Below are 23,851 nucleotides of genomic sequence, written 5' to 3' on the forward strand. Positions count from 1 at the left end.
GTGTATCGATTCTCACTCTTGAAATTTTTTATTCAGTTTTGTATTTATGGTTATTATTACCTGTATTATTATTATTTTTATTTTTATTAAAATTTTTTATTTATTTTCATTAATTATTATTATTATTATATTTTTGCCCCCCAGGCCCCAATATGGGTCAGTGACCTGTGCCCAGGTGGGCTAATCCCTGTATAAAAAACAACACAATTTAGTGTTCTTCGTGTGCAGGTCATCACATAACATCATATTAAGCATTTCACATTTTATTGAAGATAATATTTACACTGTAAAAAGTATGTCAGTATTTACATGGATTTGTACAAAGAAAGTTACCGTAACAAAAAAATTTTTCTACAGTATTGAGTAACTAAAAATAAAAAATATACATTATAACATGGGCTGGAGGCCAGGTTATTAAGAGGTTCTGGCAGGTACTGGTCAAATGGACCCCAATCCTAAAGGGCCCCAGCCTAACCATTAGAAATGAGGCCCAGGACTAGGGGGTCCAATCTTAATAGTTAAATAGATTAAGTTTGGGCTAATTTGGCCAGAAACCTTCCATCAGTGGTCCCACTAAGGCAGAAACTGCAAAAAATCTGGCGTGAAGTATTGATAAAACATATTTAGTTGCCTAAGTTTCTACACCAGTGAGAACACATCAAAATGCTGTAGCAACAAATATTCCTACTTACAATATCAAACACCAAGTGAAAGAATGGAACATAAATTTCTCGGAACAGATCTTTACTTTTCCCATACCACGGCAGTTGATTAAATTTTTCACAACCAGAAAAATTTACAATTTCTGTGCTTCCTTTCTTGTGTCTCAGCACTGAACACATGAGGCAAAATCTCGTTAACTGGGAGCCATGTTATTGAAGAAAATAATTTTGGGAAAGATGTATAAAAATTTTAAATAATGAGAAAAATACAGTTACCTACAACAGATAATTGAGGCAGCCAAAGGGAAGAGAACAGGTGAGTTACATTCCCTACTAACTGCCTACAGGTGACACACACCAACAAACAACAACTGAGATTTAGTAATAATGATAATAAAATTAAGCTCATCAAAATCTTTTCACAATAAACACAAATTTTATAAACTGTTCAGACAATAACTAAAGCTTACAAAACTTATCAAATATTAGTTACCATACACTTCATTTGTTTCACTGGATATATCAATATCATACATACCCAATATATCACAGGACCAGGGACAGACAATACATGAAAGAGGTCAAATGATTAAATATTGTTGAAGTTCAAGAAATAATATGATGTCCTGAGATAACAACTGTCAACTATGATCATGAAGCTCTGGTGTACCAACAGAGACTTTCCATTACATCCACACAGTGCAAGACAGGTACGATACAATTGCCTTGAGTAGATTTTCAAAATTTAAAGATAAAATTCACTCCCATCCTATGTTATTTCATCTCTGGACTCAGGTTCAAGTTTGGAGTTAATGAACTTGGGTCCAAATTCTGAAAGGTTTGCACGTTAGTTTTTCCTCATAGCTGGAGATGTAAAAATGTATTTAACTGGCTGACTTAGGCAACAGCCCAAAAATTTTCAAAATGGCATTAAAATTACTCTAGACTTAATCTTACCAAGTTACTTTCACTGAGCATACAGAATCTTTGTAAATCCAATTCTTGTATCTTAAGACACAATCACTGAACACTGCTCACTAGGCTTAAATGAATCAATGGTAATACCTATACATTCTATACCCAAAAAAAGGTTGTCATAACTACTTACATCTTTTCTGACTTACTACATTCTTAAAAAGTTACTGAGAACATTATTATAATCATACAACATTTTGGGTAATAAACATCTTCTAAAAAATTCAAATCCTGCAAGATACTGACATTGAAAAGGCACTAAGAGACAACAAATTTATTTCTCTATGGCTTTTTTGGCATCTGTGCTACAACAAATACATTTAATTATTCCAGGAAGCTAAAGACAACTGAACACTAAAGGTAACTGAGCCGAAGTTACTGGAGCTCAAGGTGACAGTGCCAGAGCTCCACCCACAGAAAGTTCATCACTTTTAAAAATACTGTAATTTATTCTTACAGCCATACTCAAGGATCTCCTGCAGTCAGCCCTGTCTGTCTTCTATGCTGATATAAAGTAAAACTCACCGATACTTTCATGTTATAGTTGCTCATATTAATTCAACCGTAGAATTCCCAAAAAACTTCAATAAAAAAAGTAAATAAAAAAATTACCATCAGAGTATTTCATGAGATCATTAATGTCATTTTTATAATCTAAAACTATAGTTAAGCCAATTAAAACATGTATGAAAAACTTTATATACAGTAAAAACCCCATAAATCAAAATAATAGGGGCTCTAGCCCTTACAAATTATGAGCTTTTATGAAATATGAGGGACACCTTCCGAGAGGGAGAGGGGAGGAGACAGTACTTTTACCTTATCTGCCTCCATCAAAATTTTAACTTTTCTAAGTACAGTACCAGATTTAGGTATCCAGGGCTCAAACACTAGGCAATGATGGAAAAACAAGTGGGAAAAAACTTGTGCGGTAGACCAGCAATGTACACTCCAAGATTGATCAACATGAACTGACCGTGAACGTCACACGTGATACATATAGTACTTGTTTACACTGAGGCAGGCGGGCAGTTGGTGGTCGCATCCCATGGCAACATGTGTGCCATATATTAAAAAAAAGTCTCATACTCGGAAATTTTACCAAATATTATGAAAATTGTAACATATACATACTTGTATATCGTAATACAATATTTTGAAATGTAATATATATTTGTAACAGTAAAATATTAGAAATTATGAATAATTTTGAATCTGGGGGTACAAATTATATATATATATATATATATGTGTATACTGTATATATATATATATCCAACAGCTACAATAATTGCTTTTAGCCAAAATGCCATATACACCCCTGCAAACAACTGCAAAGTAGCTCTTACATCTGTAAAGTGACAATATCACATTTAAGAAATGAACTTTATTTTATTTTTTTCATATTTTGTGTATGGATGTGTAAACAGTTTAAATAAATGAGAAAGAAATGGGTAGACAAACATTCTAATAACAGAAGAAGATAAAGTGTTAAGATATATTTAAATTATATCCAGCAAAAAAATAAAAAAATAAAAAAAATAAAAAATAAAAATGTTATCTTAAAAGATATCCCCATAGATCTATATCACAATGTGCACAGGTAGAGGTTTCATAATCTTGCAGATATATATATATATACAGGGTATATATATAAATATATAATGCCCTACAGATCACTGCCTTGGATGAGCTGTCCTTCATATTAGTACAACTGACAAAGTTATTTAATAAGACAACAGGAAATAATAATTAAAAATCCCACCTGCCATGAATTTAAAAAGAAAATATGTTTCAACTTTATTCAAAACTAATTTGTATTACAAAACTAAATATATATACTGTACTATAATTCATCACTTTAAGGAGTAGTACTAAGGGTTTAAAGCTGGCATGACACTTTTGGGAATCTGAGTAAATATGTGATTAAGATGACATTTATAGTATGTCTGAGTATAAAAGTAAGTGTTGTGTTGCCTCTGAACCTAGGAACTTAAACACCTACAAAAAATTCTGGTGTACTGCGGGCAATATTTATCCCCTAAAAACACCTGAATTTTTGTTACAGGTTTCAGTTGGCATTACACTAACTTTTAGACCCATCGATATAGTATAAATGCCTACTTTATACATACAAAGGCTGTTACTAAAAAGAGTATTGTCCCAACTCTGATACCCCTTAATATTACTCTTAAAAACAGAAAACACATTGATAAAAACAAAATATTTACAAAATGGGAAGAATTACAAAATAAATACAAATGTTATGATTTCAATACAGACCACAGATCTTTTCTAAAAATCTCCTAACAGAAATGGAACACACAAAGTGAACATTTACAATTCTCCTCAGGTCCACCACAGCCATACCAGCAACAGAAACCAATGCTAATGGTATCATAGTAAACCTCCACACACTGTACATGAAAAACTTACAAACTAACTTGACACCCTTGATTAGTTTCCTCAGTGTTAGATGAACACACATACTCCTTAGAAAACTTCACACTCAAATACACTTGTAATGAAAACATTCACCTCACATTCTTTCTACATGGAATGACTAAAGTATCAGAGTTTATGCCCCATTGTAGGGGTTGCTGCATGAATCAACCCTTTGCAAGGGATTTTTTAGAGTGTCCCCAGTCACTATGTAAAACAATACTCATGCACTTCACCGTCACTCATCTTTAATATCTTCATTTTTCAATACTATGGAAAGTTTCTCACTATGGTGGATGACAGGCAGCCTCACACCACACGTCTCCCCACTTTAACTATCACACAAAAATAAGATCACAACCACTTGGACTGGTGAATTTATCAAAGTTCAACCAGCCACAGTAAGACAGGTTTAGAAGTTAATCCATTTTCTTGTGAGATATATTAAATATTCTGTTGTGAATGTTATCCAGAAATTATTGTATCACTTCATCATCACCAGTAACTACTGAGTAAAAATTTAATTTATTTACCGTCAACACTGGTCAGTCATTGTCCCGGGCACCATCTTCTTTTGGGCCTGTCTCCTCAGGCTTGACAATCTGGTAGGTGATGAGGTACTCTGGATAAGCCTGTAAAATCCACAAAACTTGTCAACTTTTATGCAATTAACTTTCTTCTGGATTACTATATCCAACTTGATTAATAAGTCTACATTTCTATGCACATTTAGGATAAGGCACAGTTTTTATGACACTCTTGCCACATGTGAATCACTGTACCTGTGTTTTAAGCTAACATCTGAACATGTACTTGGATTAACAACTGCCCCCAGGCCCCAATGTGGATCTGTTACCTATGCCTGGGTGGGCTAATCCACATAAAAAATTTTGAATTTTACTCAGCTGTTGTATAAGCTCCAGTATATATCAAGGTGTATTTTATGTAAGCTATTATCATATGATATTCAAATTGTAACCACTGATCTTATGTAATGTCTACATAACAAACTATTAAACATCTCGATGTCTTCTAGTGTGTCTATATATTACAATAATACTCATTTACACAACAACATAATCTATGGACTTCTAAGGGGAAAATAACATTAAAACAACAGACTATAAATATAAAGCTTCATGAAAAATTCACTTAACTCATTTATTCTCTTGTGATTGAAATGGAACCAATAACAAGACTTATGCATGAGCAGGGCTGTACATACAGAAAGAAAGTAATACAATTTGATCCTGCAATAAATATACTGGGGACAAGAGGGTAAATTCAACATAAGTTAAAAAAATTTAATTACCCTAAGATCATGACTAAACTTGTATACACCCAAGTACTACTACACACCTGTTCTCCCCGATAGACAACATACTCAGGATAGCACAGGCCCCCAGCACTGGGTCGTCCAACAACTGAGTGGTGACCGGGAGGAGCATGAGCCATCTTCATCGCCGAGAACTGAAGAAATGACTTGCCCAATGTCACACGACACAGAAGCAGTTGTCTGCAAGCAAAATATTTATAAAAATATGTAACTTAACCTGATATGTAAGTAGAGGACTCTCAGTTGACAACATATGCAAATCCAGCCATACTATCATCTGACCCACATTGACTAAAGTACCCAATGTATACTTAAGTTTGGTTAACCAGACATACTGTAAAGTACATTAATACCCTCAAAAGAAATTGTGTATTCTTTGCAATATACCATTCCATGTATCTTCCTCTACACACACCATGTTCTATAAACCCCAAAACCCAATAAATTCATAACCTAATTCCCTACACCATATGTCCATTGTATTAATATCAACCAGTGTAGCCTCAGCAGTTATCTCCACACAACCTGATCCCTCCAGTTCTATTTATCCTTCATAGGTTACTCTCTCTCTTACCTGTAACAGGAGTAACAAGACCGATCTTTGTGCACGGGGCACCCACTTCCACCTCCTATTCCATAAACATACTGGTTGCTCTTGGAGGAATGTTCCGCAAAATAGATACCTGAAAATGTACTCAACTTTACTAAGCAGTAATATCAAAGTATGACTTTACTATTGAGCGAATATTCATTATAACTACATACCTGTATTTACAATGGCATTTCAAGAAAAATTTTTCATAAGTTAATTTAATGTACAGTACCTGTATTTCCTTAATAATTTTCTGTATATCAGAACAATTATTTGGCTAGTCAGCTTATCATGAAGTCAGTTCTAAAACCCATTCAAATTCCAAATTTCATGCATCAATCCATTACTATCCTTCTTTTGCTCTCACTTTTGCATGGATTGATTCAAGAGAATTAAATTTCTAAACATGCGCAGGACTTGGCACACACAGTGGAGGAAGGGGACGGGGGAGCAGCGTGGGGGATCTCTCAGCTGTTCAGTCTCATGTCCCATGAAACGATTGCCAAATGGCAATGCAATATTTGTTCTTTTATTTTATTTATAATTATTATTTTTATTTATTCCCATATTTACTGGTACAGTATACAGTATTGTACATGCGACACATTTCAGCGGGGCTGTCACCAAGCTGACTAAAGAAACATATGATGCCGTTACCTGTATGCCGTGACGTCACATAAGTGGGAGGGAGAGCGCAGCTAGCCGCAGTTACATCTCACTGCCTCAAGACACACGTATACTTCCCACACATACACACCCATACTCTTCATTTTCTTATTTTATAGTTTTTTTTCTTTATTTCCAGGCCACATTAGAGTACTGTATAGTAATGATGCACACCTGGAGCACAGAATCCCCAGTTTTTTCGAATTCCCTCCCAAATTTTTCCCAGTGAATCGAAGATCGCCAAACCAAAAATTATTGTTAAACAAGGGATACCTGTACAGTATATCAAAGGTATAAAAAACTCACCTGCACCAAACATCCCACCAATATAGGCATGTCTTTCATCAAAGCCTTTTTGCACAATGGCAGAAATGAATGGAGAGCCATGGAAGAGCATTCTCTCTGTGGACTGCCCGTTACTTTCTTCTGCTACCTCTCGTCTCCGATGGGCATAACGCTCCCAGAGACGTTTGTTGCGAACCTTTTGAATCTGAGGAGAAGGGAATTATTAATATCATAAAAGAGTATATAATATCTAAAGAGAGGGGAAGTAATAGATCACAGATAAAATGAGGTACAGTCCCCCAAAGAAGTATCATTACATTTTCCGTCGCTACAATTTGAAACGCTAGACGAAATGCTTTGATATGATCCCCAGTGCATCATCATAAGTCGGGCCGCCTGCTCGCCATATCAGCAGAAAGTTAGATATGGGGGTAGGATTGGAGGAGGGAGTCATCATTGTATGACATACTAGATACTTCAATATACAAAAAATTCATTAAGCTATATTAATGTATTTATCATTGAAAAACGTATATACTCATTCATATTCAAAGGTCACATATGTAGAACTACCATCCGTTCAGAAACAGGTCGAGTAACATTGCTCGGAAGCCTTGAATAACATTGAACCCCTGGCTAACGATTCTTTTTTGGGGGGCAGTACATATGGTGGAACTCTTATAGTGAAGCATCACTGAGAGGTAATTTAGGGTATGTGACAAAATTAGATATCCACTGAATCACTGAGAGATTTCTTTTATTTATGGGGTCACTTGAGCCTACATCCATACTATAAATGTCTTCTTAATACTACATACTGTATGCAAAAGTACCAAAAACAGCATGTGACCACTTGAGAATGTAAACTAAATACAGTACTGCAGTATCAGCAACTGATAAAAAAATAATACTCCTTGGTTATTGCTACATTCTAGAAAAAGCTGTACTATTCCAAATCACCCATGGAATCGCAGTGAACAAAGTAATCCACATTTAAATGGTACACATACAGTACTTCATCGGTATAATAACTTAATTAGGAATTGAGCTTCAAAATCCCCCTTTGTGACCAAGAAGGAAAATGAAAGTGAAAAGCAGAGAAAACTCATAATCTAGCTAGGATGTTGCTTGCTGTGTTCATATCAAAGTTGACAGAAGATTATTGTCAGATGCTCCACTCCAAGAGGAGGCTTCAAAGACTGCTGGTGGTATAGAGCTGAGCCTCACATGCAGACATTTATTTAAAAATACCATACACCCACAGATTATTATTGATAAACAGGTACCTTGTACAGTATAAAGATACTTCAGCATTAATAACAATCCCCTGGCAACCCTATTAAGCAAAATATGACCATTTCATTTAACTTAACAAATAAATCAATACAGAGGGCCCCCCAAGTACGCAGATTTTTATTTTGCGGTCCTCTATGAGTCACAAATGACACCCTGGATGTACCCAAGAATGTCTGTGGGTAATTTTAAGGTTGCCAGCAATTTTGCGGCTGGGACAGGGAGCCATTTGTTCTAGAAACACTAATTTCTTTTACCTGTATTGTAAATATGTATGTATGTGTATACACACACACATACAAAACACATACAAATAAATAATAATTGGAAAATCTTCTCACAAATAATTGAAAAAAATTCTTAAAAATGCGAGTCTACCCTCAAGGTCGTGCTTTATTAATAAAGTAACAAAGCATGGACTTGAGGGTAGACTCACATTTTTAATAAATTTGTTTCTGATTATTTGTGAGAGTATTTTCCTATTATTATTTATTTTTATGTGTTTTGTGTGTGTGTGTGTGTCTACACACACACACACACACACACACACATATATATATATATATATATATATACAATACAGGTAAAAGAAATAATTGCTCTAAGGGCAGACACAAAGAGAATATACATTTCTTTGTACACAAGTAAAAATGTACCCCCCGCCCCTCCAGTCCACAAATGCTATTCGCGGATTTGGCGATTTGCGGCCAATTTGGGGGCCCCCCTGTATTATAAAGCTCAATGGTATTCCTAAAAATCTGATGACAATTCATTTACCTTAACAATATTGTACTTGGAGAAGACTCCTCCTGCATGGCCATTGTCTCTGTGTTCCCTGATGGTTGCCTGCATCTCCTCCTCAACTGCGATAAACTCCCTGTCCTCTCGACACAGGTCCAACAGAAGAGTTCCTTGGGATGACCCATTTCCACTACTGCTATTACTACACGCACTCCCGACCAACCCATCTGTTGATGCAAAAGTTTTATACAGTATACAATTAACAAAGGCCCAACAGCTCTAAACTATGGTATGTATATAATGCAGTAACATACATAATACATACAGTATCAACAGAATTGATACTTGCTATGTGTCCATGCCGTAATACTTTCACATACACCAGGTTAATAGTACTCCAGCATCTCGTCATTGGGGTCTTCCTCCTTAACAATAGCCCCTGTATGATACCCTCACAGTATGGCTCTGTAATAATTGTTTATCAGACCATAGCTTACAGCCCAGAGAAGAACAAACACATACAACAGTAAGTAAATGAGCAGGTGTATACCCAAGCAAGTAGACATACCCTACAGTGACAGTAAGACCTGACCCAGGAGAGGTCACAGACAAGGTATTTGAGTTAACCCTGCGATATGACCGTGTTAAACCACACCTGGGCAAACAGCTGTCCAGACCTGACCCAGGAGAGGTCAGTCACATTGACCCAAGGGAGGTCACGTTCACAAAGGAACCAGAATTCTCACCGCCACTCAATCAGCTCAACCCGGCGTCATGACCCTGTTAATTCAAGGAACTGCTAACCAGCCAGCACTTCTGTTACTGACAAACACAGCCGTCTAGACACACCCAGTCTAGTGTTAATTAGGAGAGGCCATCTGCCGGCTTTCCTCCAATATAAAGGCCCTGCAGCCCCTTCCACGGGCGAATATTTTCACATCACTGAAGACAGAAGAAGTAGTCACGCTCGTCACTAGTTGAGGTCAGGAGGGAGACTTCCCTCCCCAGCACTGCATCTCCAGCTAGCAGAGTCTCCCATAGGAGACATAGTCCAGCACTCCAGCACTCCCTTCAACAGCAACTGCTGGGCCTCCCTCAGGTCACATGTGAGTCATTGTCAGAGCTATCCATCGGGTGAGTTACTTACGGTGGGAAGTGTATTCATTTTATGTTTGTGTCCGAGAGTCAGTGTCTAGTAACTTCAACATAATGTTCTATTAATGTGTCCGTGTCATTGAGTGAATAATAAATAGTTGTATTGAAGCGGTGTTAAGAGAAAGATTTCCCTTAAGAACATATTAACAGCAAAATAACTAACCGGCCACGCAACCAAACTTCTTCTCTTTACATTCCCCCTACTTTCTACTGAAATCCCCCCCGACCCATTACAGCTCTTAATGTGGTCTATGATATACCCAACACCCATGCCGGGCATCACTCACTTTTTTTATGTTTTTCCTAGTGCCCTGCTTGTCTTCCTCAAGTGTCCCTGTCACAGTTACTTTGTCTAGAACAGTCTGTGCCCTTCATTGTGAAATCCCATGAATACAGTACAGAGAAAACCTTTTGCACATACGTACCTTGTACTCATCTTTAGCAAAGAACACAGAGTATGTTATTGTTCTTAATCTATGAGAAGGCCTCTTTCACTCAAGACCTTGTCGTGTCCACTGACTTCACATGATTATTAATACAACTATAGGCATTTTGTTTACTGTAATCACCTGTTTTCCAAAACTGTTCAAAAACTTCTTTTACCTTCTCCTGGCTTATACATGTGAAGCAACCACATTTACAAGGAGATCCAATCTTTCATTCATCCACTTCCTTTTTCCACTGTGAGGGGTCACGTACACACTTCCTTGCACACCCACAACCTTCCTCCACACTTTCACTAGAACTCATAATATGCACTTGCAAACACTAATTACACAGAAAAAATATGTGAAATCTCTCATGTAGGGGTCTAAAAAAAAAAATAAAATAAAAAAAAAAAAAAAAAAAAAATCCCCCTCCCAAAGCTGCAAACATACCCTCACTTTCTGGGCTCTCATTGGCTGAGTGAGTGATGCCACAACTTCACACACCTGTGATTGGTCATGTTCTTTAATGCACATGTTGGTATTTTGCCGAGACCGCAACCTACATGTGTCTCATGGAAACTAAAGAAAATGTTGAAATTCCTGTTTCTTAAATCAGTTTTGGCCTTGTTCCAAAAACGTATCTCCCTTCCCAACCTAGCTAACATTACAGAAAACTGCCTGGGCAACACATCAGGACAAAAATCTCATTTCTCCAAGGTTGGTTGATACATCAGTTTTCTACTGTGCTCTTCATATAATGCCCAGTTCCCACTCTGTATCAGAGGGTTGGTGATAAGAAGGGTATCCAGCTGTAAAACTTGCTTAAAATTTGCCTGATGGCAACAGGGCCACTGTACCCTTAGGTAATCATGGCTAACACAAGCAAGTTTAAAAAATAACCATAAAAAGTGATGATCAGAAGTGTGCAAACAAATGACGACTGTATACATTAATTATCTTCAAATTGTGATATATATTTCAATAATTTCTTTGAACATTCTCTGTCTATCTTTTCCTTTTAACACTAACATCTTTTCTTTCCTCCACCTTTGGGGTGGATCAAGGAGTAAAGAAAACTTTGAGAAAGGGGTAAAATGGTAGAGGAGATTAGTCCAAGACAATTGTAGAAAATGAAAGGAAAGGTCCAAGAAAACAAGTAGAAGTTCTAACATACACTTCATATCTTATCAATATTTTTTTTATTAATATCTCTAATTGCTCTGTACTCTTAAACTTATAATAAAAATTTTATGAAGTTTTAGACAAACTGAATGAATATATAACTTACTGTGTTGAATAAGTAACTTCTCGACTCCCTTGAGCAACTTGTGTCGGTGGCCATAGGCGTTGATCCCTATAGTTTTTAGCTCTTCATGACCCATTTCTGCTAAAATGTCAAGAGTGATGTCCTCTCTCTCAAATATATCTCGCAGATGTTCCAAACCCAAGCTGAAAGGAGGAAATAAAATAAAGATGCAAATTTGGGATGGGTTAGGAAGATCTATATCTCCTTAATAACATCTGTGTTTTTGTATATGTTTTGGGGTTTATTTTGAGTTTCAAAGTTGGCATGACACTGATTTCAATTATCTCTAAAACAAGCACATGCTCCAAGAACACTATCATTCCACACAAGAATCCCTGAAATAGCACTTTAACACTTTAACTCTGTTATCATCATCTTTGGCAGATTTACCCATATTGTGCCATCATCGGCTTAAAACGATTGGCATTTGGTGCCATTAATTTAACCCTTAGGCCCCAGGTGATGTTCCAAAACGCTCACCTATTCCCGCCACTGTTTAAATGCCCAGTGCGGGTTATCAGGTTCCAGTGTGACTATTTACCTGTCACACCACACACTCGGCCACAGGGAAGCTTTCTGTACATAATTACCTACTTTTGTTTGTTTCATTTTCATTGTTTGTCCATTTTATCATGTATCAAAGTAATATTGCTAAAAGTAGTGTAGTTGTATTGTAGTGTAGTATTACTGTAAAACAATGCTATGATTATGTTATAAATGTATTTATTTGTGGAATTAGAATTATTTTATGGATTACTTGCTCTACCAAACACAAAGACAGCCAGACAGACTGTCAACCGATTGGTGAGTGTTGCCAAGAACTTTTTATGAAAAATTATGCAAATAAAATATTCTAAATGAATTATTTATAGCAGATAAGTATTAAGATCAGTAAATACATACATTATTGGCCACCTCGGACACAAAGGCGAGCTAAAAATAGCTGTTAAGTACGTCGGGACCACGAGCGTAAGCTGTCAAACCAACACTATCTCCCCCTTCCTCCCTCCCTCTGCACGGTCACGAAAGTTTCCAGAGGGTCAGTATATAGTTCTTCTTGCTTAATTTTTATTGTTTTATCATTTTAAAAGGTTAAAAATTATTTCTGGAAAAGTTGATTTTTCTCAATTTACCCCCGGGTGGGGAGTACTGCCACCAGCACCTTAACCCGGAACTTAAGGGTTAAAGCTGTGCACCAAAAATCATACTAAGAATGGAAAGTCAATGATTGGTTGATATTCTAAAATGAGACACAAAACTGGTGGAGCCTCAAATCAACTTGCTGTCATCTTCTTAGAATGATTTGGAATTATTTACACCTCATCACCCTCCCCCTGTCCCTCACCCACACGTATGACCCTACCGGCTGGCTCACCACCTACGTAAGGGCACAAAATCCCACCGCTGCACCACCACAACCACCTCTTGCATCACAGCATCCCAACAACAACCAGCATTCAGCAGTTGCCAGTTACTCTCTGTTTCACTTCATACTCATTAACTGTGGGAGCATTTATCTATCATCTAACAAAACCCCAGGTAACCGAAAAATGCCATTGCCATTATTTCAGTTATTGGATACTCAAACTAACAATGGTGGCAGGTTACCTGTTAAGGAATGAGGCAATACTCATATTAACGGGAGTTCCAGGACTAGTCTCACATCGAGAGTGGTCACAGCAGCCATCCCCAATTCCAGGTGATGAACACATGACAGGTGTAAAGGTTAAACTGGCACCAGAAGGCATCATTACTGTTTCAACTGAAAAATAGGATACTAATTATCTTTCCACCATCAAGCTTTAGGAGGGATTAATACATCTCAATGTTTATTTTGTGTTGTAGATAATAATGAAGTAGACTGCCTAACTATGTGTACATAACTACACAAAGAAAGCTGATAATAAAAATTATTAATGGTGCTTGTTGTTGGTGCATGATTTAGTTTTGAAATTATCTGACCAATTTTAAAACTTATATATCATTTTACAGATAAAATTATAACAATAAAAGAACTTACAAATTCTTTGTCAAGTACTAAAAAGAAATAACTTTGTTCTATCTATAATAGTTTTGAAGTTATTCAGTTTTAAAATGGATCAGATTATTTATGGATACCCTATATATATATTTGTTTAATCAATGGGTAAATGTGAAAAGTTAGCTATAATTCTAACTACAGTGGACCCTCCATTAACGAGTGGTTCAATTTACATTTCAGTTAATGAGGACTTTGTTCTATTAATGACAGCCTTACGAGAAACACGTTTTGGTGCGTGCATCAGCTGATCGACTCGTCCACCAATAATCAGTTCTATGTTTACCTTTGTTTCCAGTGGATTAAACATCGAGAAAGTTGTGCTCTTGAATATTTTTGCATTTTTACATTAAAATTATTGGTCAGTGTTGGTTTAAATAATAAAAAAAATGGAATTAGTTAAATTGTTGTGAACTTAAAATTTTATTGGTGAAATTATCAAGTATGGGTCCGAAGAAATCTCAGAAGGCGATTTCAATTCAAGTGAAACAAGAAATTATTAAGAAATATGAAGAAGGCATTAGAACCAATGCACTCTGTAAAGAATATGGCATGTCATCATCGACTGTGTCTACAATCAGCTGTTTGCGCTGCCGCTATGTAAACAAAGCCGCGGGAATTCTACATACAGTACACACCTCAAATTATGTGTTAAAATATTTTATTGTTTTTCATTTATTATTGTACAGTATACTGTATAGTACTGAATTTTGTTTAGATTTAATGTTTTATTAATTCTATTACTAGTATACAGTACTTTGTATGTACTTTTTAATTCATTTTAAGGGAATTCTGTGAGTTGGAACCAATTACCTAATATCCTATTGAAATAATAGATTCACTTAACGAGATTTTCAATTAACGAGTGACTCTGTGGAACCAATTGTGCTCGTTAATGGAGGGACCACTGTACTATACATATAGATTCAGATTTAGACCAGCTGATCCCTGACTGACCAAGACCAAAATCAATATTATACACCAACTTATACATGATGTATGCTTACTATGTGATCAACAGAACCTTGTTACAGTATTATGTTGAACACATTTGTTTAGATAAATACAGACAGACACCAGCATGACTCTCCTTCAAACTTTTTTAATCACAGAACAAGTACAGATTTAGGTATAAGTACATGAACAGTCAAATGGTTTTGAGGGAGAGGTGCTACTGATAGACCTCTGTGGCCTTGGGATAATGTATGACGTGACATGTTAACATGATGGATACGTTGGAGCCTTATTGTAAAAGGTGAACACCAAAGCTGAACACATCTGGCAAGGCAGCTACAGAAAACAAATGACAGTAAATGAGGGAATCTGTGTTGCTCTTGACTACAGCTGCCATGTATCGTAGCAAGAGATGGTTTGTGAGAATGAAAACACATGTATGGAGTACTTTCACCTTCAGCACCAATGTTATTAAACACTTGTATTGCATACCTTCAGCACCAATGTTGTTGATAGATATGAGCGATGGTGCTGGGGAGACTGTTGCCTGGGTAGCTGCCTTCGAGGGTGTTCCAGGTGGCTTGGGAGACGCAGGGGAGGCTGGCGGAGGAGCTGCCCCACCTACAGCTGGTGTTAGGCTTGGCTGACTCATCATGGCATCTTGTAACAAACTTCTCACATCATCAGCCGTTGCCAAGTGTAGTGGAGTTTGACCTTCCTAAAAACGACATACCCACTCATATATAATACAAATATCACTTTTTATCAATTAATGAAACTGGTTGTAAAATATCATTCATAAATATATACATTGCCCTTAAGGCCCTAAATGTCTCATACATCATTAATTAATAGTACTGTACTTAAGTGCCATTTTCTTTTTCTTAAATTATAAAGTTTAGCCAACTTTATACTGTAGCTATAAAAAATACTCTTCTCTCTCTCTTTCTGAAGAGACAAACAGGGTGGTGACATGCCACAGCAGCTGACCTGGTTCTTGAGGTAAGGGTCAGCACCATGAGCCAACAAGAGGGCACACAGTTGAGTTCGTCCCTTCTGAGCTGCTTCATGTAGGGGTGTGAATCCCCATCTATCTGTGGCATTTACAGCTGTCTGAAACCTAATGAGCAGAGCTGCAATATCCAGATGGCCATATGAAGAGGCATTGTGAAGAGGGATGAGTCCACCCTGAAAATATATACGTAAAAGAATTAATTGACTTTGTATATATTCAAAGGTGTTTCACTGGCATTTAACAGTGGTGCTGATGTATAAGATGGTTATCATTTAAAGTGGAACAAAAAGCATCACCACAGTATCCTCTAAACAGAAATAAAACTGAAATAGAAGCACTCGTTTTACCATTATGTTACTCTTGTTTCAAACTTTTACTATGATGCTTAAACCAATTTTAACTTATGTTCCAGAAACAAAACATGAATGAAGAAACAGTCAAAAGAATGGACTAAAGGAACCCATTTCTGTTTCTCTCTACTCCCTGCCTAACTTCACTGATTTAGGGATCATTAAGTAGAATGAGTTTTTTTAATCTAGCAAGATGCATCCTGCTACAACACATTAAGTATCAAAGAAATAAAAACTACCCAGTCATTAATGCTGATGAGAACTAACCTTATCCTGTGCATTTACATCAGCTCCATTTTCTAAAAGATATTCAGCAACCTCTAAATTGTTGTATCCTGCAGCCAAGTGCAGCGGTGTTGAGTTGCGACCCTACAGAAAAGAAAAAATAAATTCAACCTACATACAGTATACATAAAAGTATGTCTGTAGAATGTGTTCAGTGAAAAATTAAATTATCTCTTCAAAATGGAAAATCTAGCAGTGACATAAATTGGCCCAAAATTTCTGAAGTCAAAACTTTTGACATACTGTACATGTGAAACTTGAAAATGCAACTGTTGTGGCCAGTCAAGAGTTAGTGATAGTGAATTGTATAAAACATGGCTGTGAGGTGAAGTGGATGGCCAAATTTACAATACTGTACTAGAGGGAAATATGGTACACAGATGAGAATGATTAACAACAAAGAAAATTGAAATTGTATTATAAAGATGCCTTTGAAAGTTCATCTGAAGAAAGTCCAGCCTTACATTAAGAACCTCTTGATGTTCTTGGGATGGTGAAACTTTATCATGTCATTTAAACAGTGGCTACACAGAATCATGAAAAAATTATTATTAACAGCTGACAGGAAAATAAAATAAAACTAACAGTTTCTGTATGGTATTCAAAGGGCCCAGCAGTTTAAAAGACAGTTCACAATTGTATGAAAAACTTTAGTTTTAAGGCCTGGAAGTGAGTGGAAACATGTGAGAAACACAAACTGGAAAGTAAAGGGGAAGGAACACATCTATCAGACGAGAGAACCCAGCAGAGGCTGTAGAGGAGTCAAACCTGATGTACAGTATGGAAGTAAGTATAGTGGATATACACAACTTAATACAAGTTATTGTACAGCTGGTTAGATTATGGTTGTACCTGAGAATCTCTGCAGTTAATGTTTTCTGGGTTGAGTAGTTTCTGAACCCGTGCCAGGTTGCCCTTCTTAGCAGCGTCGAGTAAGGCAGCATCACCTCGCAGTAAGTCTGCAACATCCTGGTCACTTTCCTTCACCAAGTCTAGTGCTGTGTGACCATCTCTGTTTTTTCTATTTACATCAGCTCCATGCTGGACAATAAAACACAAGATTATACACCATCCATGAAAAATAAATAACATGATATAACATGAAGTTTAGACACTCTTTGCTTATTTCATGTGATGATTAAACACCCTTACACAAAAATGAACATATGGTAACCAACCCCTTCAGGTAGCATTAGGTTGTTTAATCATCAAGTGAAATAAGCTGGGGTGCCTAATCAGCATGTGATCCAAAACATGAAATATAATCTTGTTCTTCAACACCACATACATTTTGATGTACTGTATATCTCCTGCTCACATCTCCATCATATACTATAGTAAATATGGCTGAAAAAAAAAATCACATTTTGTTTTCCAATATTTTCCAATATTTACAATTAACTTCTAATAAATGCAAAACAAAATTTACTGCAAGATGATACATTTAGTTTTCTGTTAAGGTGATTTTGTTGACAATACTGATAATGTGAAAGCCATCATTGGAATGGATGAGTATCACAACATATAAAAACTGATAAGGTTCATCAACCAAGTTTAAAGACCTTGTGCATGAAGTTTGGTTTTAATGAGCCCAATATAACTTTAGATATCTATCCTGTAAAGCCATATACTTTTTACACCTTCATGATCCACAACATCTACAGTAGTACATCTGTTTCATGATATAATCCTTGGCAAGTTTTTTTTTTACCTTTAATAATAGTTTAACAATGTCATATTTTCCTTTTGCAGCAGCTTCATGGAGTGGTGTGAACTTCCAGAGATCAGCAACATTAACACTGGCTCCGTGGCGTACAAGCAGTTCAGTGACCTCGTAGTGACCATATGAGCAAGCATTATGAAGGGGTACCAGACCACTGTAGAGGCAACATTGTAACAAAAACTGTTATATTAAAGCAGATTTAAAAATTGCAGAGATTATTTATAATAAAATAATCCCCATAAACTAGTCTACTGAACATCAGAAGAAGTAAATTTTCAAGGACTGTCACAGTATCTCCCTACAACCTCATCATACCACCACTGTCTACAAGTTTACAGCAAACATACTGGACACTGCACCATATTCATGTTTATACAACAAATACCAGCTGCATACTCAAGAATCACATTCTCACTTACCCTACCATTATCACTTCAGTTTTTAATACAGTACAGTATTGTATAGTTAACTAAAAAATATTTTATTAACTCTCTTACCCTTTGTCTTTAGCATGAACATCTGCTCCATGCTGAAGAAGATACTCCACAATGGGGACACGATTGTAACCTGCCGCAAAATGTAAGGGCGTTGAGTGACGTCCATCCAGATCTCGTACATTTACTAGGTGAGGTTGGGAAGTGAGGATGCGTCGGACACACTCAATATCACCAGATTTTGATGCTTCTAAAAGCTGCTGTTCACTGTCTACTCCTGGTCCCGGGGGATCCTCTGTGGATGACAAGTTACAATTTTAAAAACACATTATATACTGTATATGGTACTGTACTGTACTCCTAAGATTTAAACAGGAGTGATTATAAATAAGACATAAAAGTTATCAAATTTTAGCAATTACTTAGAATATGAAAAATCTAACCATGTAGTAATCGTTGGACAGGATCTGTGGCAACTTGTGTGGCAGTGTAGCCTTGGAGAGATACAATGGTGGGGTCAACACCAAATTGTAGCAGGACACGGCAGGCTTGTACGTCACCCTCCTTACCACACCGATGAAGAGCTTAAACACAAAAAACAGTCATAGTAACAGAGAATGTCTTATGAGGTGCTAAATAAACAACAGACATAATACTATCCAAAAATTGTGCTAACGTGCTCCTGTATCTTTTTTCAACTAATTTAATTGGTGACAAACCACAATGATTACTGTAATTTATTACATGTGGATGTTATTAGTTCCAACAAAGTCACCCACAAATGAAAGCATTAAAAAAATATTTCAGTTATATATATTGTATAATTATCTACAATACTTAACAGTACAGTATACAAACTATTGTCTTTACTTTCATCCCAATACTCACCAGTTTGACCAAGTCCATCTAGAGCATTAACTTTTGAGCCGTGTTTAAGTAATAGTTCCATAATTTCATAATGTCCTTTGTCTGCTGAAAGATGAAGAGGAGTGAGGAATTCCTTATTTTTTTCTTGTAAAGGAGCTCCTTTCCTCAGCAAGGCTTCAACTACGCTCCGACGTTTGCCACCAGTCGACCCAACTGCACAATGCTGGAGAAAAGTAAATATTACTACCCTGAACAAGCATCATGACAATAAATTTTTAAATCAACATGTTATTTTGACATCTTTGTACCTATACTGCGCCTGCATTTTCTCCAAAGTATGAAATTACCAGTATACAAATTAAAAATTTAGATATAATATGTAGTTGGAATCATGGGCATCTAAAGAGTAGCAACATTATAACAAAACAAAGTTGTCTGGGTCAATGTTACACAAAGATTTACTGAATTGTAATGATTTTATTTGCACTGTTTTCTCAAACAAGCATGGACAAGTGATAAACATGCTGAGCTAGCGAGAGATGCTGGGTGGGTTGGCTCCCAAATGTAAAGGCAGCCCTGGGGTTCAGACGTGTAAAAGAGCGGTCACGTACTATGAATACGCTTACTCTGCGACCCTACTGTATACTGTACATGCACAGTATTGTTTGCATATATAAATACCACTCAGAGTCAGTCTGACTGCAGTTAAGTCTCCGTAGCAATGGTGCTCCATGCCAGATGCATAGTTTTGACACAGGAACATTCATTATTGCCAGAAAAAATTCTGTAGATGTGCAATTTTTTCATGGGACAAGAGAATTTGTATTAATACCAGGAAAGCTCTCCAACCTGGAAGCACTGCATCAAATGTTCCAGCTAATGGGGCTATTACTGTAACAGTACAATCTACAACTGCCTGCTCCCATTCCTTTCCAAAAGAAATTAATTCACCACCACCAGTCTTGATTTTTTAATAATTGTTTATATAATTTCTTAAAGCAACATTTTCCCTTCCCTTCCATCTATTCATCTCTACTCCGGTTTTTTATATTCTTGCAAGCTGCTGTGGTGGTCAGACTCAAAGGTAAAAACAGACTTCCAATTTAGGTTGTCTGTTCAGTCTTCCTGCAGTGACATCCCCATAATGCACGGTATATAAAACTGGTAATTTATTATCAGACTCCATTTTGTCATGATAGTAAAATGATTTGGTTATGACTGAGTGATGAAAACTAAATGAATAGATTCAAGAAACATAAATACAATACAAGTATTAGGATGAGTTATAAGTGGTAGGGGGAGACAAAGGGATAGAAGGACAAGGTAAAGAATGTACTAGAAGTGAGGGAAATGAGCATCTAGGATGGAGAAGAGCATGTGAAGCATATGAGCTTCACAGGATTTGGCATCCTGTGTACCGCCGGCAAAGCCATGGGCTCGTAACACTCATCTTGCCCGCGGTGCCCACCGTTTCTCTGTGGATGTCAGTCACACTAATAACCTGTAATAGTACATCCTTTTTTCCTCTCACAGCCAAACTGTCGAATGACCTGCCTTCTTCTGTGTTTCCAAACTCATACAATCTGTCTCACTTCAAAAAGCTGGTTTTCCGGCATCTTTGTGGTGTAGATTAGTATAATCTTTTTCTTTTCTATTATTAATTTTTTTATACAGTCTCTCCTCGACTTATGACATATTCGACTTACGACAACCTGGACATACGACGGCCATGGTCGTATAAAATATTTTTCACATTACGTATTTTCGAGTCCTGGCGTTAGTGATCGCGCTGTGTACTGACAAAAGTTTTGCTTGTAATTCCCTTTAAAATGGCTGGCAAGCGTAAAAGTGAGAGTTCTCGTAGTGCTGAGAAGAAAAAGAGACACCCATTTTAGAATTTCTATGTATCATTTTTGCCTTTTCGACATATGACCAATTCGACTTACGACCTGGTCGTCGGGACGGAACCCCGTCGTAAGTCGAGGAGAGACTGTATTCTTATTTTTTAACCCCCTAGGCCCCGTTGTGGGTCGACAAACCTGTGCCCGGGTGGGCTATTCCCCGTATAAAAAAAAAGTACAGTACTTACAAGTGGTGTGTTGCCAGTGTACGGATGTTTAAAGTTGACAATCTCTGGAGACAGGAATTTCTTAAGACGTGCAGCATCAGCCTGGCGACAAGCTTCTAGTAAACTGTGACCTTTATACTCATCTGAAAATTAAAATAAAATTACTAAATTGTCTGTTACTTAAGTGTTAACAATATACTGTACATATACACTTAAACTCATTGACCCTTGTACTCATCTGAAGGTTGTGACCCACTTGACAAAACCACCATTTCCTTACCTGTGAGGAAGTACAGTAGTGGTCATCTGGGAAAACATTACTGTGCAAGATTGTTGAAGGTTTTTTAAATTAGATGGTTATAATGCACCAACAGTTTGTCATCACCGATACTTCTCTAACTTCTCACTGCCTTAACTTCATATCTTTCTCAGTGAACAATACAGGACTCTACATTTCTAACTTTTTAATTTTATTTATACTGTGCATATTACCATTTCCTACTTTACCATTTGCACAGTACTTTATCTTATAACTTCTTGTTTCTTACTGTTTATCTTTACCCTTTTATACTTACTAAGAGTGCAAGAATTAACAGTTTCTTCCCTTTATGACAGACAAATACGTATTCAAAATTTTTCACCATACAATTTGTAAGTTATTTATAATTTTTCATCACCTTAAGGTGTGGGGGGCTTTTATATGACATTCCTTTGCCTTGTTAAAGCACATCTTATAATTAAAAGATCATATCTGGGGTTCAAAGCTGACACCATAATGTTTTTGGAATGTGTGTGTGTTTGTAAAGAAGATATTTATAGGGGAGTTAGTAGGCCTAAAAATCAATGTCACACCAACTTTATGTCGCTACAGGAGTGTTGAAGAGATGAGATAAATAACTCCCCAAACAACATATTCTGCTGATTTAGCTTCAAATAATAAGTGAACACAACAAACCACTTACATGTCAGCCGCTCTTGTAGCTCTCTAGAAGGAGCAACATCAATGGCAGACTTAGAGTGACAATTGAGGAGTGTTGGGTCAGCACCATGGGCCAACAACAGAGAACACACCTACAAAGGTTTACACCATATAAGTAACATAAACAACCATAAAATATTGGAATGAACCCGCCATGCCTTAAAAGCACTATTATGGATGAGTCTACATCCTTGGCTAAACTGTCTTTGTACCTAGGTTAAGGCCATAATTAACAGCTTGACTACGTGATATTTTTCTCTACTACACATTTTTCCCCTCACTCTTTTAACCTTTTCCCACTATAACACCAAGTGGTCAGAACTAAGAGCAAAAATGCTTCTCTTCATTTGTTAAGTGTTATATGAACCTGTGGTTATCAAAACCACTTGCTCCCACACTGGGAATGGAGAGCACACTGTGCCCTCCACGACACAATATTCCCTCCTTAATACAACTCTGTCATTAACTAGGTAATCTAAGAAATAATGACTAAAAACCACAATTCTTTACTCACCTCAACCCGTGACTTTGAAGCTGCCTCATGAAGAGGAGTAAACTGCCAGAGGTCCATGGCGTTGACGTTGGCACCGTGCTTGATGAGCAACTCTGTGACCTCAAAGTGGCCATATGAGCAAGCGTTGTGCAACGGAACTAGACCCCTGCTTGTAAAAACAACAGGAGAAAAATATTTACTTTATTTATCAACTAAGAAATACCGTATACTAATTAAGACAGCATCTAATTTATTTTGCCCCTTAGCACAATATCTTTATCTTTTCAATACAACAACTTAATCTCTTCAGTACAATAACTAATCCCTTCAATACAATGAATTAATCCCTTTAATATGAATTAATCTCTTGCTGGAAATACCTTCAATCCAATGACTTAATCCCTATAATTTAAGGACTTAATTCCTTTAACGCTAATCCACCCCATTCACTGATATTGGCTACTGTCCCTACAGCTAACATTAATTAATGCTGGCTGCCATTTAATCCATTTAATATACTGATTTAATCCTGTTAATACAATGACTTAATCCTTTCAATACTATCACTTAATCCCTTGAATACAATTGCTTAACCCTTTAAAACAATGAACTATTCTCCTGCATACAACAATACTGTACATTCAACATATATGCTATAGCCCCAAATGCTTTTCAGTTTTGACTTACCATCAATCACAATTCTTTTCAGTCATAAACTACTCAATAAATTTTCTCCGTACCTCAAATTCTTTAACAACACTACA

General features: G+C 36.6%; 1 protein-coding gene across 2 annotated transcripts in view; it reads right to left on the minus strand.

Moving 5' to 3' along the window:
- Window positions 1-247: 247 nt before the first annotated feature.
- The window catches only part of LOC121871917 (poly [ADP-ribose] polymerase tankyrase-2-like), a 28,821-nt gene continuing 5,217 nt past the window's right edge, over window positions 248-23,851 (minus strand). Inside the window, exons 5-22 of one of the 2 annotated variants that reach the window (XM_042374517.1) lie at window positions 23,109-23,253; window positions 22,578-22,686; window positions 21,637-21,758; window positions 19,569-19,770; window positions 19,124-19,264; window positions 18,744-18,975; window positions 18,235-18,400; window positions 17,376-17,564; window positions 16,506-16,607; window positions 15,864-16,061; window positions 15,366-15,591; window positions 13,490-13,643; window positions 11,864-12,024; window positions 9,029-9,219; window positions 6,980-7,163; window positions 5,990-6,098; window positions 5,439-5,595; window positions 248-4,711 (exon numbers count right to left, since the gene is read on the minus strand). In XM_042374517.1, the coding sequence (XP_042230451.1) occupies window positions 4,625-4,711; window positions 5,439-5,595; window positions 5,990-6,098; window positions 6,980-7,163; window positions 9,029-9,219; window positions 11,864-12,024; window positions 13,490-13,643; window positions 15,366-15,591; window positions 15,864-16,061; window positions 16,506-16,607; window positions 17,376-17,564; window positions 18,235-18,400; window positions 18,744-18,975; window positions 19,124-19,264; window positions 19,569-19,770; window positions 21,637-21,758; window positions 22,578-22,686; window positions 23,109-23,253 (2,875 nt within the window). In that variant the 3' untranslated portion in view covers window positions 248-4,624. Of the gene's footprint in view, window positions 4,712-5,438; window positions 5,596-5,989; window positions 6,099-6,979; window positions 7,164-9,028; window positions 9,220-11,863; window positions 12,025-13,489; window positions 13,644-15,365; window positions 15,592-15,863; window positions 16,062-16,505; window positions 16,608-17,375; window positions 17,565-18,234; window positions 18,401-18,743; window positions 18,976-19,123; window positions 19,265-19,568; window positions 19,771-21,636; window positions 21,759-22,577; window positions 22,687-23,108; window positions 23,257-23,851 lie in introns of both variants that reach the window. The other variant, XM_042374516.1, reaches the window with a different exon arrangement.

The sequence above is a fragment of the Homarus americanus genome, unplaced genomic scaffold (assembly GCF_018991925.1).
Source record: "Homarus americanus isolate GMGI-L3 unplaced genomic scaffold, GMGI_Hamer_2.0 scaffold34345, whole genome shotgun sequence".
Classification (NCBI taxonomy): Eukaryota; Metazoa; Arthropoda; class Malacostraca; order Decapoda; family Nephropidae; genus Homarus; species Homarus americanus.